The sequence below is a fragment of the Zalophus californianus genome, chromosome 1 (genome assembly GCF_009762305.2).
Source record: "Zalophus californianus isolate mZalCal1 chromosome 1, mZalCal1.pri.v2, whole genome shotgun sequence".
NCBI lineage: Eukaryota > Metazoa > Chordata > Mammalia > Carnivora > Otariidae > Zalophus > Zalophus californianus.
The window spans coordinates 51,630,999-51,647,003 of NC_045595.1; the positions used below are offsets into that span (position 1 = coordinate 51,630,999).

At 43.0% G+C, this 16,005-nt stretch overlaps 3 protein-coding genes across 9 annotated transcripts in view; 1 reads left to right on the forward strand and 2 right to left on the reverse strand.

Annotated features, from left to right (window-relative positions):
* Positions 1–10,115, forward strand: part of FANCD2 (FA complementation group D2) — a 55,621-nt gene extending 45,506 nt beyond the window's left edge. For all 5 annotated transcript variants that reach the window (XM_027584848.2, XM_027584850.2, XM_027584847.2 and 2 more), the window contains exons 37-44: positions 1,102–1,195; positions 1,860–1,931; positions 2,631–2,669; positions 4,076–4,150; positions 5,123–5,197; positions 6,181–6,327; positions 7,581–7,661; positions 9,594–10,115. In XM_027584848.2, the coding sequence (XP_027440649.2) occupies positions 1,102–1,195; positions 1,860–1,931; positions 2,631–2,669; positions 4,076–4,150; positions 5,123–5,197; positions 6,181–6,327; positions 7,581–7,661; positions 9,594–9,668 (658 nt within the window). In that variant the 3' untranslated portion in view covers positions 9,669–10,115. The remainder of the gene's footprint in view (positions 1–1,101; positions 1,196–1,859; positions 1,932–2,630; positions 2,670–4,075; positions 4,151–5,122; positions 5,198–6,180; positions 6,328–7,580; positions 7,662–9,593) is intronic.
* Positions 59–305, reverse strand: LOC113917199 (NADH dehydrogenase [ubiquinone] 1 alpha subcomplex subunit 1-like). The gene is made up of 2 exons (XM_027584853.1): positions 151–305; positions 59–116 (listed from the first exon to the last, which is right to left on the reverse strand). Exons 1-2 carry the CDS (start codon positions 303–305, stop codon positions 59–61), a joined length of 213 nt encoding a protein of 70 aa, XP_027440654.1.
* Positions 10,116–10,388: 273 nt separating the features above from the next.
* Positions 10,389–14,220, reverse strand: FANCD2OS (FANCD2 opposite strand). Of its 3 annotated transcripts, XM_027582121.2 has the most exons (3): positions 13,792–14,216; positions 12,682–13,558; positions 10,390–11,590 (listed from the first exon to the last, which is right to left on the reverse strand). In XM_027582121.2, the coding sequence occupies exons 2-3, from the start codon at positions 12,890–12,892 to the stop codon at positions 11,046–11,048; spliced, it is 756 nt and encodes a 251-aa protein (XP_027437922.1). In that variant the 5' UTR covers positions 12,893–13,558; positions 13,792–14,216; the 3' UTR covers positions 10,390–11,045. The 3 variants fall into 3 exon arrangements, with proteins under 3 accessions (XP_027437923.1, XP_027437922.1, XP_027437924.1); XM_027582122.2 differs by lacking the exon at positions 12,682–13,558 and having other exon boundaries at positions 10,389–11,590; positions 13,792–14,220; XM_027582123.2 differs by lacking the exon at positions 12,682–13,558 and having other exon boundaries at positions 13,559–14,213.
* Between the last annotated feature and the right edge of the window lie 1,785 nt (positions 14,221–16,005).

Genomic DNA, 16,005 nt, shown 5'->3' on the forward strand with positions numbered 1-16,005 from the left:
CTAGAAGAGGTAGATGAGTATGACTGAGTTATTTTTCATCAGTCAGGAAAATGCTTCCTTAATCTATATTCTCCAAACCCTTTGACACATAGTAACGATTAACTCCAGAGACCCACCTATCTCTTTGCATCAAACTCCACGGAGACCCACCTATCTCTTTGCATCAAACTCCACGGATATGGATAATAGGCAACCCTTTTTTCCTTGTCCCCGTTACTGAACCTGTGGATGTGCGCCGTGGCTATGCAAGGGATGACCAAGCACACGGCCATGATGCCGATCCTGGGCAGGGTCTCGAACCACATCGCAGTGTGGTTGCCAGGGCCAAACCCTGCCTTTCCGGCCCGGTAAAGGTGACCTGGCCTTGGCCCCCTTCCCAGTAGGCCCACCCTTCATTTAATTCTGATACAGATGGTAGGTACAGTCATTCATTCAACACATAGAATGTCTACTGTGCATTCTTTTCAAGGGGCTCTCAGCCTACCCATGTGAAAGGACCTTAGTGAGGAATGAATTTTCAGTAGAGTCTTCAAAGACAATGGCTATTTAGTCATCAAACATCTCATGTTAGTACTTTCATCCTTTAAAAGTGAGACTATCTAATATTTTAACCACCCTTAGGATAAAGTGTTGTGTCTAATCATGTACATCTCAATGGGTTTTTTATCTCATGCAAAGTTTATAAAGCACTTTCACATTCTTTATGTCATTCAGTCCTTTCAATGATTCTGTGAGGTAGGTATTATTATCCCTGTTGTACTGATGAGGAAAATGAGCATTAGAGAGGGAACTTACTCAGACTTACACAGGCAGTATGGAATTAGGAACTTGAACTTGGATCTTCTTACCACTACCTCACAGCTCCTTCCATGCTACTACACAGTCTCCCTTCATAATGTTAACGCCATTGTTTGACAGGCCATCTTCTTGGGCTCCTTCATGAATCCTTTCCACTCCCCTATCCTTTAACAGTGGACCCTAGTGAAAGGAAGTTCTGAGAGGTGGGGGAAGGAAATGACTTTTGGTTCCTTGACTTCTTCCTTGGAAGTTCTTTCTAACCAGTCGTTGTTGTGTGAGCATGCATGTTTTCCCCTCTTCTAGGCACACCTTTGTCATTTTCTTCCGTGTGATGATGGCTGAACTAGAGAAGACAGTAAAGGGTCTTCAGGCTGGCACAGCAGCAGACTCACAACAGGTGGGTCAGATATTCCCACCACAAGAGGTAGACCTGATTACTAGGAAGCTGCTGCATCTTCTATTTCTTGGGTCCAGGGTTTCTTCTAAACTACTTCCTTTGAGTTAGAGAGATCCAGGATTCTTTGTCAAAGAGTTCCTGGTTTAATTTCCTTTCCTTCCAGTTTGAGGGAGGATTGGGCTCTATACTCCCTGGCTACTGCCCAGAGGAAGGCTCAGACTGCTCCATAAGCAAGTCTTTGGTCTGGAAAAAATGTCTTTGGTCGCAGCCTCCCATGCCCGGCAGTTTGCTGCTCGTGCACTGGCATGAGGTAAGCAGGCCTGTTTAAGATGCTGTGCCACTGCCTGCTAACCAGAACTGAGCTAGACCGCTGAGAGCCTAGGAATCAGAGAAGCTGCAGGGATCTGATAACCAGCAGGTATGTTGCACAGGCTTTTTCCTACTTGGAAGTTCCTGAAGAGGAGTCCTCTTTAGAAACTCTCTATAAGGCACCCTATGCAGGCCTCAGAACTATCTTGTGGGTGCACTGGTAACATCTGAGAGAATAATTGGCTTAAATTAATCTTTGAGTAACTATGTAATCCAAGACCCATGTATTAGTGGAAATACAGTGAGAGAAGTACTTGGCTGGTTCAGAAGTGCCTATATATTTGGTTGCCCCCAGATTCATGAAGAGAAGCTCCTCTACTGGAATATGGCTGTTCGAGACTTCAGTATCCTCATCAGCCTGATAAAGGTGAGTATGCAGGCTCCTTGACCCACCTCACTAGCTAACTACAGAAACTGAGAAGGGTCCTGGCTTCCAAAATGGACTCTCCCTGCTCGTTTCCCCTCCCTTCCTTGGGGACCTGTTCTCACCTGTCTTTTTCCCTTGTCCCTCTACCCATCGGGGATAATTCTTTCTTCTCTCCCGAGGCAGTGTCTTTTTCCTTCTCTTTCTTTCTCCTTCCCTATCTATGCCACAATACTATTTAATGGCTCTCACCTTGTCTTGGGTCCTCTGTGACCCGAGCATATTCCCATCCCACTGTCTCGTTCTTCCAACCCTGAATGCCTTCTTTATCCCTCATACACACTCTGCACTCTTACTCCATGATTTTGCTAGGCTGTTCTCCCAGCTCAGAATGTCATTCTCTCTCCTTCCACCTCTCATCTATCTTTTTTAAGGCTTCACATCAAGGTTTGGATTTCTATAATGCCATCTTCTTAATATCCTGAGTTAGAATTCTTACTCTTTGCTTCCCTGTTCCTTTTTTGAACTTCAGTGATGGTGATTACTTTATTCTGTTTCATAATTAATTTAATTGTTGACATGCCTTCTTCATTTTAGAATTCTCTATGACACCCAGAGCTGTGCTTTGCACAATGGGGAAGAGGCTGGGGGTGCTCAAACAAGCAGACCTCAGCTTTGGTTTCTTGTCTTTTGTATCTCCAGGTGTTTGATAGTCGTCCTGTTCTGCATGTATGTTTGAAGGTGAGAGATAGACCTGGCCCTCTTTTTTTTTTTTTAAGATTTTATTTATTTGACAGAGACACAGCGAGAGAGGGAATACAAGCAGGGGGAGTGGCAGAGGGAGAAGCAGGCTTCCCGCTGAGCAGGGAGCCCAATTCGGGGCTCGATCCCAGGACCCTGGGATCATGACCTGAGCCGAAGGCAGATGCTTAACTGAGCCACCAGGTGCTCCTTGACCTGGCCCTCTTTAGTATTTATTCTTCCTGTGGATCTTTCTAGAAATGGCCTCAGCTGAAAGGAGTTGCTTAATAACTTTGCCCACAAGCCAGATTTTTCAGAATCTGTGCTAACAGGTGGTAGTTTAGAAAAGACAGTGGATATGTTTTCCCACAGTAGTGGGATGACTGGAGAAGCTGATTTTCCTATGAGTTTGAAAACTTTTGACCTGAGTCTGAGAACTATGGGGAGTGGCTTCAGGACAGCTGACTTCAGGAGCACTAGTCACTCCTTGCCATTCCTTCCCAGGCAATAGGGAGGAAGGAGTGGTGGGTGATTCCTCTTTTTATTTTATTTTAATTAATTTATTTTTAAAGATTTATTTATTTGAGAGAGAAGGAGCAACATGCACACAGGGCAGAAGGGCAGAGGGAAAGGGAGAGAGCTTTAAGCGGACTCCACTCTGAGTGCAGAGCCTGATGCAGGGCTCCATCTCATGACCCTGAGACCATGACTTGACCTGAAATCAAGAGTTGGACGCTTAACCGACTATGCCACCCACACATCCCCGATTCCTCTTTTTAAAGCCCATGGCTGGCCTTATGAATGTAGAAGCTGGTATCCTGATAACCCAAACTTCTCTCCCTGGGGGAGAGCCCAGATTAGCCCTAGAATTGATGATGGGTTAGGAGCTAGGAAACGTTATGAGGAGAATGTGTCCTTCCTACTCCTTATGGTTCCTTCCATTTGGATGGTGCCCCATTCTTGTTATCCCCTGGTTCCTCTCTTCCTCTTTACTCCACCCTGGTGCCAGTGCAGAAGATGGGTAAGAAGGGGGAGTGGTTTATCTGATTGGTAAATTTGGCAGTTAGTTATGTGCTTCCTCAGCTCTACACAGTTTTTTCCTTTTGGGAGTAAGTGGTTCTCAGACAGCCTGGTCCACCTGTTTTCTATGGCCTCTGCCCATTGGCTGTGTATAGGATAGATAAGTCTGCCTAACTCTGAGGGTTAGTTAGAGGCCCATTTAGTTTTTGCATTAAGCTTACATTCTCCAAATTAACTTTTGGACTCTTCCCAGTTTATTTTTTTATATACAAAAATAAGAAAATAAAACCCCTGGGCTGGGTGTTGCTATGCTACCTCAGTCAGGGGCTCTTCGTGTGAAAGACCTCAGTAGAGGTCATCACCAGTGTGTCTCTTCTCTTCTACAGTATGGGCGTCTCTTTGTGGAAGCATTTCTGAAGCAGTGTATGCCGCTCCTAGACTTCAGTTTTAGAAAACACCGGGTAAGAACTGAGAACACAGAAGAAAGATGGGTTCTGTACAATTGCTCAGAAGATCTATCCATGGTGGCTCCTAGGCTGGGAGTGGGGGTGGTCCCCTTGCCCAGGTTCTGGGCCACAGTTCTACTCTGGCTCCTTTGGTCCACTTCAGCTATCACCAGAGATGCCCATATTGGACCGAATATTCCAAAGTAGGCTGAACTTTAGACCCACTCTGATTTAACCCACCTTTCTACTTCTAGGCTGGATCTGAGGGTGGTTGCTCCTTTTAGCTTGATTTTGTTGTGTTGCTACACTCCCAGGACCTCAATATCAGTGTGTCATTTGCTTATTCCTTTGCGCTTGTCAAAGTCTACCCTCAGGAATAAAAATAATAATTCATTTGTGTTATAAACTCTTTGCTGTTGTAATGGGTAGTCTTTTTTTTTTTTAACATACAGACTTTTTTTTTTTAATTTTTATTTTTTAAAGATTTTACTTATTCATTAGAGAGGGAGAGAGCACGAGCAGGGGGAGAGGCAGGGAGAGATGGAGAGGGAGAAGCAGACTCCCCGCTGAGCAGGGAGCCTGATGTGGGGCTTGATCCCAGGACCCCGAGATCATGACCTGAGGCAAAGTCAGACACTTAGCCGACTGAGCCACCCAGGCGCCACTGTAATAGGTAGTCTTGAGAGGTTTTTTTGGCCAAGTGAGATCCAGGGTTATAGTAATGAAATAAGGATAGTAACAAAGGTGATGATTTCTTACACATATTTAGCAAGTTTGCAAGACACTCCCACAGTATTTGGTTGGTTCCTCATAACCTAGAAAGAGAAAGGGGGGGATAGCTAGTTAGCCCTACTTTCGAGGGCCAAATTGAGATGATTGCTAATACACAGCTGGAACCTGTGGAGTTTATCCTCTTTGGAGCCCTTGGTTGCATCTAAAATGAAATGAGAACATTTAATACGACATTTATGATTTTGTTGGTTGTAGGAGGATGTTCTGAGCTTACTGGAAACCTTCCAGCTGGATACAAGGCTGCTTCATCACCTATGTGGGCATTCCAAGGTAAGAAGGAAAGCAGGTCATGGCACCAGCCTGCCTGTTGGCTTAATTTGCAGTGTGATTAGGAGATCCACAGTCTCCAGTTCCTTCTTCCTTTTTTACCCTTCTTGAGTCTTTATTTTTGAGACTCTCTGCCCAAAGGCAGTTTAATTCAGAGTGGTCAGATCCTTAGTTGCTAGTTGAAATTGGGCAGTCATGTAGAGGAGGGCAGTTTCTGCACCTGAAGTTTGACTCAAACTCCATAGCACTATTTCCTGTAGAAGCTTCTCTTTGGTGAGAGATATAGAATGTTGGTGGATGTGTTGCTTCTATAAAGTACTCGGGGTGGGAGGAATATTATGTAAGTGATGATTCTTTGCTAGAGACAAGAGGTGGTTCTAAAAGCAGACATCTTCAGAGCTTTTCAGCTGTACTATTTACTTGTCAAGGAACACATCTGTCTCTTGTGAGAACATTTTACTGTTAGAGGATTTTTCCACTTAAAGCCTACAGTTGAACCATTGTCACTTTTTGTCTGAAGAAACACAGAACCATAGAACTCTGTAGTCATGGGCAAACCAAATTCTTTTTCAGTCCAGTTTCTATTACTCACTTCTCCCCCTAGTTCTAACTTTTAGAATTTGTTGAACAATGGAGTTTCAGGGACACCTAGCTAAATAGGGATACTCTGTTGTTTAATATCAGTATAATACATGTTCAAGAACATTTTAGGTAAATTCATTGATAATTGGTCAATAAGAGGTTATGAAGAAGAACCTAAGGTGTTGGTGGTATGTCTTCTAGGCTCTTTTACCTTGAAGGGGAGCTGCCATTCTCTTCAGAGTACTCTGCCAAATTACTGTTTAATGGAACATGTCTCTGACCTATACTGGGAGGACTTAATGCTCTTATTCAGTGTTCAAGATGTCAGAAATTCAAAAGTTTCTGTATAGGAATGTGAAAGCATGATAAATCCAGATGAGTTGGGTGCTTTTGTTTCCATTTAGATTCACCAGGACACAAGACTCACCAAACATGTGCCTCTGCTCAAAAAGACCCTGGAGCTTTTAGTTTGCAGAGTGAAAGCCATGCTTATCTTCAATAATTGCAGGGAGGCTTTCTGGCTGGGCAACCTCAAAAACCGGGACTTGCAGGTAAGCCTAGGGCCCAGCCCAAGATAATCTACTCCCACTCTTTGTAAGAGCATTAGAAGGTATGTCAAGGAGGTCAACTAAGCCTTGTTCTCTCTATAAGACTGCCTTTCTCTTAAGGCTGTGGCCATTTACCTCTTAAAGTTAGGACACATTGCTTCTGGTCTTAGTCATGGGTTCCACCCCTCATCCTAGCCAGCAAAGGCACCAAAACATACCACTGATAACAACAAGGCTGCAGAGATAGAAGAGCCAGATCAATAAAATCTCTCTCCTAAGCCAGAGTGGGCTCCTGTAAGTACTACTGGGGGTAGATTCATAATAACATTCGTTTATGTGGACAAACTTTTTAAATTATTTTGGGTCTTTTTCTAAACCACTCTGTCTTATTCCTGAAATTATTCTCTGCCTAATTTTTTTTTTAGCCTTGTAATTTTTTTTTAGATTTTTTATTGTTCTCTGCCTAATTTTAACAAATAAACATTTCTAAGGTCTTTGAACTGTCTGGCTGAAATCTTGTATGGCTTATATTACTGCTTTGGAGTTTTAGCAATTTTCATATAGGATCCAAGTCCTTCTCATTCATGTTTACAATAGCTCAGGGGTTTATAATCTTATATATGAAAAGAATAGCACCCCGGAGACCTTGTTTCCTTTCTTCACATTTGCTCTATGAGGTACTATTATTTCCATGATACTATTAAACAAAATACTATAATAAAACAATACTATTGTTTCCATGAGAAAAGTGAAGCTTGGAGAGGTTAAGTAACTTACCTAAAGTCATTCAGCAATAAGTGAGAGGTGCCAGGGTTTGAGTCCAAAGAGAAAGGATGCAAAGCTGATGTTCTTAAACCACTTTGTATAAAGTCTTTCAGCCTCAACATGGCCATTTGTAGTTGGTATGTCTGTGGTCATACACTTTAAGGTCTTGGGGAAATTTCAGAACAATATTCAACATTTTCAGAACAATATTTACCGATACATCCTGGCCTTGTAAAATGTAGTATGATATTAGAATACAGCAATGGGCTTTTTGTAAAACTACATATTATATTAGAGCCACACATATCTCAGAAACCTTGGATTGATTATCACTTCTCTAGATACTAGATCACAGGTTGATGTCTGTGTCTGACCATGTTTGAATGCCTAGAATATTATCTTTTCTATTGCCTTTAAACAGCTTTTCTCCCTTTGAAACCCCAAATATGATAATTATAACCCACCGTTTGTCTTGGCACATTCACATTTAGGGTGAAGAGATTAAGTCCCAGAACTCCGAGGAGAGTGAGGATGATACAGCATCCCAGGTTTCCAAGAGCAAAGCAACGGAGGTATCTCTGCATAAGGCCCAAGTGTGCAGTTGATTGTTGTATTTTGTTAATTATTCTGAGTCAGTAGAAAGTATAGAACTTTTATTGCTTATGGGTTGTTGTTTTTTTAAGTTTCTTTATTTTAGTTATCTCTATATCCAATCTGGGGCTTGAACTCACGACCCCAAGATCAAGAGTTGCGTGCTCTTCCAACTGAGCCAGCTAGGCACCCCCTCCTTGCTTATGTTTATAATCAAAGATTTCTATGCCCATCTCCATTCTCTCCAGAAAAGTTTTTATTTTTATATGAGTTCTGTGGGGGCCAGAAGAGTATATCAAGTTGTGGCATATGTTATAGAGTTAAAAATTCCTTTTCATTATTGGGATTAAATTTGTATCTGAAACCATTTTAGAGGGGAGAAAAGGTCAAGTGTCCTCTGAGTGCTGAGAAGAATGAGTTAAAACATTTAAATATGTTTGAATATATAAAATAGAAATATGAACGCATTAGATGAAAGCTAAAGCACAGAATCAAAAGCTGCAATCACTGAGGACTATAGTAAGAGTAGGGGTCCTTATTCTTTTCTGGGCCACTTTTAGGACTTTAAAGAAAGCTGAAGAAAAATGTGTATGTTTATAAAATTTTGTTAAAATTCAGGTGGGTTTTAGATACCAAGAAGCTCAGATTTAAGAACCCCTGCTGTGAAGCCTCTCTATAATGCAATCTGAGGCTAATGCAGAAAGATCATTTAGCATGAAAAATACTTTTATGATTTGTATAGTATACCTCTACCTTGTTCTCATAAAAAAATTTTGAAGCAGACGATACTTTGGTACTTTCTCCTAAGCAAACCTCCCAGATTAGAGTTACAGACCAAAGAATTTTATGCTGAATTCCTGTTGAGATACACTAGAATTCTTTTTTTTTACTTGTTTTTTTTTCCATTTTTTATTGATATATTAATCACCATACATTACATCATTAGTTTTTGATATAGTGTTCCATGATTCATCGTTTGTGCATAACACCCAGTGCTCTACGCAGAATGTGCCCTCTTTAATACCCATCACCAGGCTAACCCATCCCCCCACCCTCCTCCCCTCTAGAACCCTGTTTGTTTTTCAGAGTCCATCGTCTCTCATGATTCGTCTCCCCCTCTGACTTACTCCCCTTCATTCTTCCCCTCCTGCTATCTTCTTCTTTTTCTTTTTTCTTAACAGATGTTGCATTATTTGTTTCAGAAGTACAGATCTGTGATTCAACAGTCTTGCACAATTCACAGCGCTCACCATAGCACATACCCTACCCACTGTCTATCACCCAGCCACCCCATCCCTCCCACCCCCAACCACTCCAGCAACACTCAGTTTGTTTCCTGAGATTAAGAATTCCTCATATCAGTGAGGTCACATGATACATGTCTTTCTCTGATTGACTTATTTCACTCAGCATAACACCCTCCAGTTCCATCCACGTCGTTGCAAATGGCAAGATCTCATTCCTTTTTATGGCTGCATAATATTCCATTGTGTATATATACCACATCTTCTTTATCCATTCATCTGTTGATGGACATCTTGGCTCTTTCCACAGTTTGGCTATTGGAGATACACCAGAATTCTTAATTTAGTAAACATTTCATTCTGTATTGAGTGCCTGCTTTATTCTGTGTCACACACATGCAGAGAGGTAGAAAACCATGGCTTATTTAAAAGTCATGTGAATTTGGTTCAGTTGTGGAATGTCATAGGTCGGTATCACGGTGGCCTACCTCCATGCTCATGATACAAGAAAAATGGGGGAGCTTCAATTCCTTTTTCAAATGAATGGCTTAACACCTATCACTGATTTTAACAATGATAGAGTACAGTTATAAATCCTATGGGAGCAGTATTGTAATTCATGGGGTCACCTACATGACCTAAAATATCTAATTATCCTTTGCCCCTTAGGATGGTGAAGAAGTTGAAGTAAGTGATGGAGAAACGGAGCAAGATAGTGATGAGAGTGATGATAACTCCGATTAGACCACAGAGAGACGGATGCCCCTTCTCCATCTCTGCTAGCCTCTTCACATTTTGTGTTCAGGGTTTGGAATCTGCAGTCTTAACCTTCCTTACCGGAAGCATCCTGTTTTGTCATTAGGAGGGTGGGCTTTACTGAATCACCTTAATTGTCAATTTCACAGGTCATCTAACATCATCAAAGACCCTGGCTCAGGATTCCACTGTAGCGTTACTTGCCAGTCTGGGCAAACATGGCAGTGCTTTGCTGTGGAATAGTCAACGATTCTGGGCTTTGAAAGCTAGTTTTGAAACTTAGAAATTTAGGATTGTACCAGTTTTACAAATAAATTGTTTTAAGTTCTGCCTCAACTACCTCATTCCTCTTTCTGAATTTCCTTCCTAAATCAAGGGTTACATGGAATTCAGTTGGGGTTTGTGCAGAGAAATAATGGAAACTGGTGCCAACACATCAGTTCTACCAATTAAAACCATGTTTCCTATCCTAAAGATCATCTTTATTTGAGATGAGAAGATCTTTGTGATATTTTTTGAGGAGTAACGAATTTCTGGTCAATGCCCAAAGAAAGTCCAAAAGGAAAATTCTGGCTGCTTTTTAAAAATTTTTTGGTCATGTAGATATAAGATAAAAAGGGAAAAGTCACCATCAAACTCATGTTGACTTTGTATATATGTTTATTTCACATTATTCTGAGTTATACCTATAGACTTATTATAACAATTCTGCAGAATTACTAACAGTACACCAGCTAAAATGGGGAACTCTCATGTGTTCTGCCAGAAAGCCCAGTTTCATTGCTGCTTCCAAGTTCTTTCTTGCCAGGCTACAAATATTCTTTAATATTTGCTAATATTACTATCCACTTTTGCCCTCTCCATTGGTATTAGGATGTGGTTGGTTAAGGTTTTTTTGTTGTTGATTTGGTGGGGGAGATTATTTGTTTTGTTTTTTATTATTTTTTTTAATCCTTGACCCATCTATAGATTTTTGACCCCTTCATCCTCATGTACTTGGAAAGTCATAATCTCCTTCCTTGATACCCCTTTGTTTCCCCATCTCATTGTGGTCTTAGATGTTTAAGTGAGTTCACACGAGGCTCATTGGTTTATATGGTTTAATGGTTCTTTCTCACATGTACATGTCAACACTAGTTTGACTCTCTTTTAAATGTTCAACTTTACAATGGAAATGTTCTCCTTTGCTCTGTCACTGGCCTTTGGTTGGGGGGAGGAGGAAAGGGGTTCCTGAATTGTCACTGCTTGACAGAAAAGCAAGATGGCTCAGATGATGTCAGTTTCTTTTACATGGACAGGTTTCTGTAAGCTTCAGGCACATAGCACAGGACATGGTATTAGGAACAGGAATCAGATGGGAACCCTTTACTTGGAGTGTTGCAAGGCAAAGGTGCACTTCTTGTATGTTGCATACAGTAAGAGGATAGAGCGCAGCATCTGTTTGCACATGGCCACTGTCATCTGAATCTGAGGTTCCTTAAGTCCAGTGGGCCACTGGTTCTCCCGGCTGATGATTTTGCAAAAGGCTGATTTGTCTGAAACTCTGAAGGTCCCAGTCCATTTTGGTGGCTGAGCTGTGATGACCCTGCCAAACACGGAATCCACTCCACTGAGGCGGACAGGCTGGGGCTTCCTGACCAGCCCTTTCTTGTTGTTCATGGTTCGGAGCTCTGATGTGTGGCAGGGTAACTTGGGACTCACCCCAGGCTCCAGAAATGGGCTATCTAGGACTAGAGTGACCTCTTGAAAGCACAGCTGCACTTCAAGGTCAGAAGGGGTATGTGGGAAGCAGGGGGAAGCCCTAAAGGGATGCTTTGAAGAAGGTGTAGGTGTTGTGTGCCGCAGCCATTGGAAGCTCTCGTCCAGTGGGGTCCATGGTGACCAGAGCTGGTATCCTGCCATTGACAGTCCTAAAGAAGAGGAATCAGAACATGGAATTTCCCTAGCATGGTTTGGGGGAGGGCACGGCCGTTTAAATTCACATTTATTTGTTTCATTATTGGCTTTAACTTACTCTGTAGTTCTCATTAACAGATTCCAATAGATGTTAAGGATACTAGTAATTCTATAAAGGGCAGTAGTGGATGGTAACAAGTATTGAATCTGGCAACTGCTATGTGTACTAAAACTTTATTAAATCTTATCACAAGCCTCTGAAGGTAGGTTTTAATCTATTTTACAGGTGAGGAAATGGATTTGTCCAAAGTGGAGTATCCCAGTTCACTATTAGGACATATACTGTATTGTGTACTGCTAAAGACAGAATCTACACCTCTGAGGTGACAGAGGCTGCTGGCACTTCATGATGAGACATTATTTATGGTTGGAAGCTCAGAAAAGCCATGTCTTACTAAATATTTGTGACTAATTCCCGGTACTTTATACCAGTGGTTCTCAAAGTGTGATCCTGGCACTAGCAGCTTCAGCATCATCTGGAAATGTAGAAATGCACATTGGGCCCTACCTCACACCTACAGAATCAGAAACTGGGGGTAGGGCTTGCAATCTGCATTTAAACAAACCCTCCAGGGGATTCTGATGTACTCACAGTCTGAGAACTTCTTATGCCATCCCTTTTAAGGAACTTAAGGTTTTCAGTATTAATTATGGAGACAATCTCCTCTTGGCCCTAAAAACCTGTTTTCTGACGGGAAACAGCTCTCTCAGAGCCCTGAGCTACTTATGTACCACCTCAGAAGAATTACACCAGGCTAGAAAGAAAAAAAGTTTCCAAAGGACAGTCTTAAAAATGGTTAAAGGTAATTCTTCTATGTGTGTTTTGTTTTGTTTTTGGTTTGTTATGGGAGACCTAGTGGTTAAGATCTTGATTCTTCCCCCCCCCCCGCCCCCGCCCCTTTGAAGAAAAAGCAAAGGGCTGGGAAGATGTTGCTAACTAAATATTTAAGTAGAATTTGGATTTTCCATCATTCTACTTTAAAATTGCCAATATATAAAAGGTTTTACTGAATTCAGAAGAAGCTAACATTTCTTGAGCACCTACCTATTATGGTAAGGGGCATAGCATTAGCAGTTCCCTTTTCTTTCCAGCCAAGTATATTTCTCTGCCCCTTCTCTCTTCTCCCACAAAAGGTAACAGCAGTAGATCTGATCCCATCCCATCCAGTAATTGCCCAGGAAATGCTGTGAAAAGTTGACTCCTCCACCATAGTTTGTAAGACAGTAAAGTTCATTTTTAAAAGAGTTGATGACATTTCAGACCAGAAGACCTGTCCCTGACTGTGGTCAGCGTAAAGGAGATTTGTTGTTTTCCTTCAACTGTTATGTCTCTCCTTATCTTTGTACACTCCTTCACATACTGTGTTCAAATATCTGGACTGCTTTAGGATGAAAAATTGACACTGAGGGGTTGGTTATCTATTACAAACAGCCTATGAAAGTCTTCTGATGCTTGATATCATCACCCTGAGAGAATACATCCAAGATCAGGGCTGCTCTGGTACAGCACGATGGCAAGGTGGGGTGTGGAGGGTGTTAACTCCTCAGTATATGACCAAAAAGATTATTTAATCCCAGGATTCTTTTCCTGGCTCCCCTCCTAAGAACAAATAGGGCCAGACGTAAAAGGCTTTTTATCAAATGTCCCGCCTTAAGTACTGGACAGAACCAACGTGGAGATGAGAGAGGGCTTCTGATCCCAGATCTTTAAGCCACTTCCACCAAGTTTTAAATCAAGACGATTCACCCCTCCACTCCCACCACCCAGAAATCACTGTCATCCACTCCAAGGGGGTTTGAACCTTGGAAGTCTGTTCAAGCTGCTTTAATAGCTCCCAGATAAGGAACACCTCGTACTCCTGGCCAAAAAGTCTTCCCTCTCACACTCCCGTTCCAAGGAACCGAGTCCCTCGATTTCCCACCTGGGAAAAGGGAAGTAAGCGTCCAAATGCAGCTGAGGTCCTCGTAAATTGTGAATTGCGATCCTGATCCAGAGAGGCTGGAGCTGCCCGGAGTGGGCTCTCCCTCCCAGCGAGAAGAAGGGGCTTGTCCCACGGGGGTCCCTAACCGGGGGTGGGGGCCAGACGGCTCTGGCCGAGGCGGAGGTGGCGGTGGGAGCCCGGGCCCGGTCCCACCATCCGGGCCGGGGGCTCACCTGCTGAACTCCGCGGGCCGCAAGCTCCAGAGTGGCGGCTGCTGTTTCCGGGCCGCATCTTTTCTCCACCGGCGCCTGGCAACCGCCTTTGTGACCCAGGGCCGCCGCGGGAGCCCGAGCCGCCGCGGAGGTGGGGGCTCGAGGCGCCCGGCTGGCAGGCTTCAGGGCCGGATTCCCCACCCCCACCTCCTTGGAACGCCCAGTCCAGGACTCCGCCTTCAGGAGTGTGGGGTTCGAATCCGGTCCTCTCCGTTCCGCCGCCTCCTCCTCCCTACCCCGCCACACCTGTGTGTTTTGAGCTAGTCAGGGCGGGCGGACACGCCCACTTCGAAGGGTGTAGTGAGGAACCTACAGGAAAGTCCCCGAGCTTGTAGTTAGTGTTTAGTTAGTCTTGACTCTAAACTGTACTCAGTGGGTATTTAGGCTCAAAGCTTTTATTGCTGCATTGGAATGATCCCAGCGCAAGGAGACAACTTAAAAATGCTCGCTTCTCAAGAGCAAGAAGAAAGGCACATGTCTTCCCTTGACTAACTGACCAAAAATTTTTTTCTGCCTATTAAACTTCAAAAAAGACAATGCTGTCCTCTTCTAACAAAGCTGAAAAACTGACCGTTTCACCATAGTGAGAGTGTTTTGAGAACTTCGTAAGCGTCACTGCAAACAATTTCCTTGGCAGGCTGGGGGAAGAGAGGTCTACCCAACTGACTCACTGTATCTACCCTCTGCCTGGCTATCCCGCAGCCCGGCAGTGTGAAGTATTTGTGGCAAGAATTAACTAATGGCCCCACCTGCCCTTACCTTGTACACCCAGAAATTGTCCTTGCACTTTGCCAACTGTAGAGCACAGCACGCATAAGAGCTATCACCTTTTGTCTGGTTCGTTGGGTGAAGCTGAACGGGAGAGGTGGGGGCGGTGGGGGCTGACTCAGGCTAAAGATCCTGATTTGGAAGACCAGATGGTTTTGAGGGACTTGTCGAGAATTGTCAGATGGTGTGTGTGTGTGTGTGTGTGTGTGTGTGTGTGTGTGTGTGTGGTGTGTGTGTTGCACCCTGTGGAAGGAGAAGTGGAGAGTTTGGAAGTGAAGTCAGAAAATGGAGAGGGGGCAGAGTGATGAGTCTTGGAAGACACAAATGATTTGAATTGCAAAACTTTGTTTTCCAGTAAGTTTATTTTTATTTTCATCTCAAATAAAAGGGACACTTATTTAAAAAGCAAACAAAACAGTTTTTATTGCACAGTTGGGGTTTTTTTAATGAAAGTCCCAAAAGCAAAATTGTATAATTAAAAGTTGTTGTATAGAGAGGGCTTCATGCTGTTATGACAATCTGTACCACAGTCCTCTGTGCAGTCGGCCAGCTCTCAGGGATCTATTTTTGGAGGTACCATTTGCTATTACCTCTGGCTCTGATACTCTAGTTCCATGGCTACCACACAGATATGGAAAACCAGAATCTCCTGTACTACCTGTTACTGATGACCTACAACATCAACTTTGTCTGTATCATGCAGCTTTCAACATTCTGTGTGCACTGTCCTCAGGGATTATCATGACACTAGCCACATTTGCTCTGCCAAAAGATGATTCAGTTCTTTTCAAAGCAGCTAACAACATTGCCATGGTGCACATGCTATATCCTTAGCTACGTAAATGATGGTCTAAGTGCACATGATTGCAAAAAAGATTCACATGACCATGCTTAATGCAATTGACACATTTCTTCAAGAATTTGTTCCACATTGATTATTACATGTGGAGTCATTGACAAGATTCCTCAAGTTCTGTGAAGCACATGACAGACCTAAAGTCAGGGAACTTGTTCTTTTATGCTGAGGCAATCTACCACCCAGAAGCTCTCCTTGTTGCACCAGCAGTGTTCCCAAAGGGCTTGCCTCTGTACCCATTGTAAACAGTTTCTGCAGTGAAGAACTACCACGCTGACAAACCCATACTGAAGGACTGCCTGACAGCAAGCTCCCTGAGGCATGTAGGAAAAAGTGCCAGAAGTCCAGAGGAATATTCTTCACTCAAGGACAGCACCATATCCTTGACTTGTTTGGAATTACAGGGGAGATCCTAGAACAGGTGTATAGGAAGTCCAGCAAAAGGAGAAGAGCTGAGCCTGACTTATCTCATGGAAGGCCATTAATCATAAAAAACAAAATGTTGGATAGATATGTGTACTTAATTTTCTGCTTTCTGCATAAAAAAATGT

What these genes read in the sequence shown, in the direction of transcription:
- LOC113917199 (XM_027584853.1), bottom strand. Translation starts at nt 305, where the DNA reads ATGTGGTTCGAGACCCTGCCCAGGATCGGCATCATGGCCGTGTGCTTG. An exon ending in AGTTTGATGCAAAGAGATAG is followed by an intron (nt 117 to 150) that starts GTGGGTCTCCGT and finishes GCAAAGAGATAG; the next exon opens with GTGGGTCTCTGGAGTTAATC.
- FANCD2OS (XM_027582121.2), bottom strand. Translation starts at nt 12,892, where the DNA reads ATGTCATCAACTCTTTTAAAAATGAACTTTACTGTCTTACAAACTATG. An exon ending in TATGCCCCTTACCATAATAG is followed by an intron (nt 11,591 to 12,681) that starts GTAGGTGCTCAA and finishes CCTCTTCTTTAG; the next exon opens with GACTGTCAATGGCAGGATAC.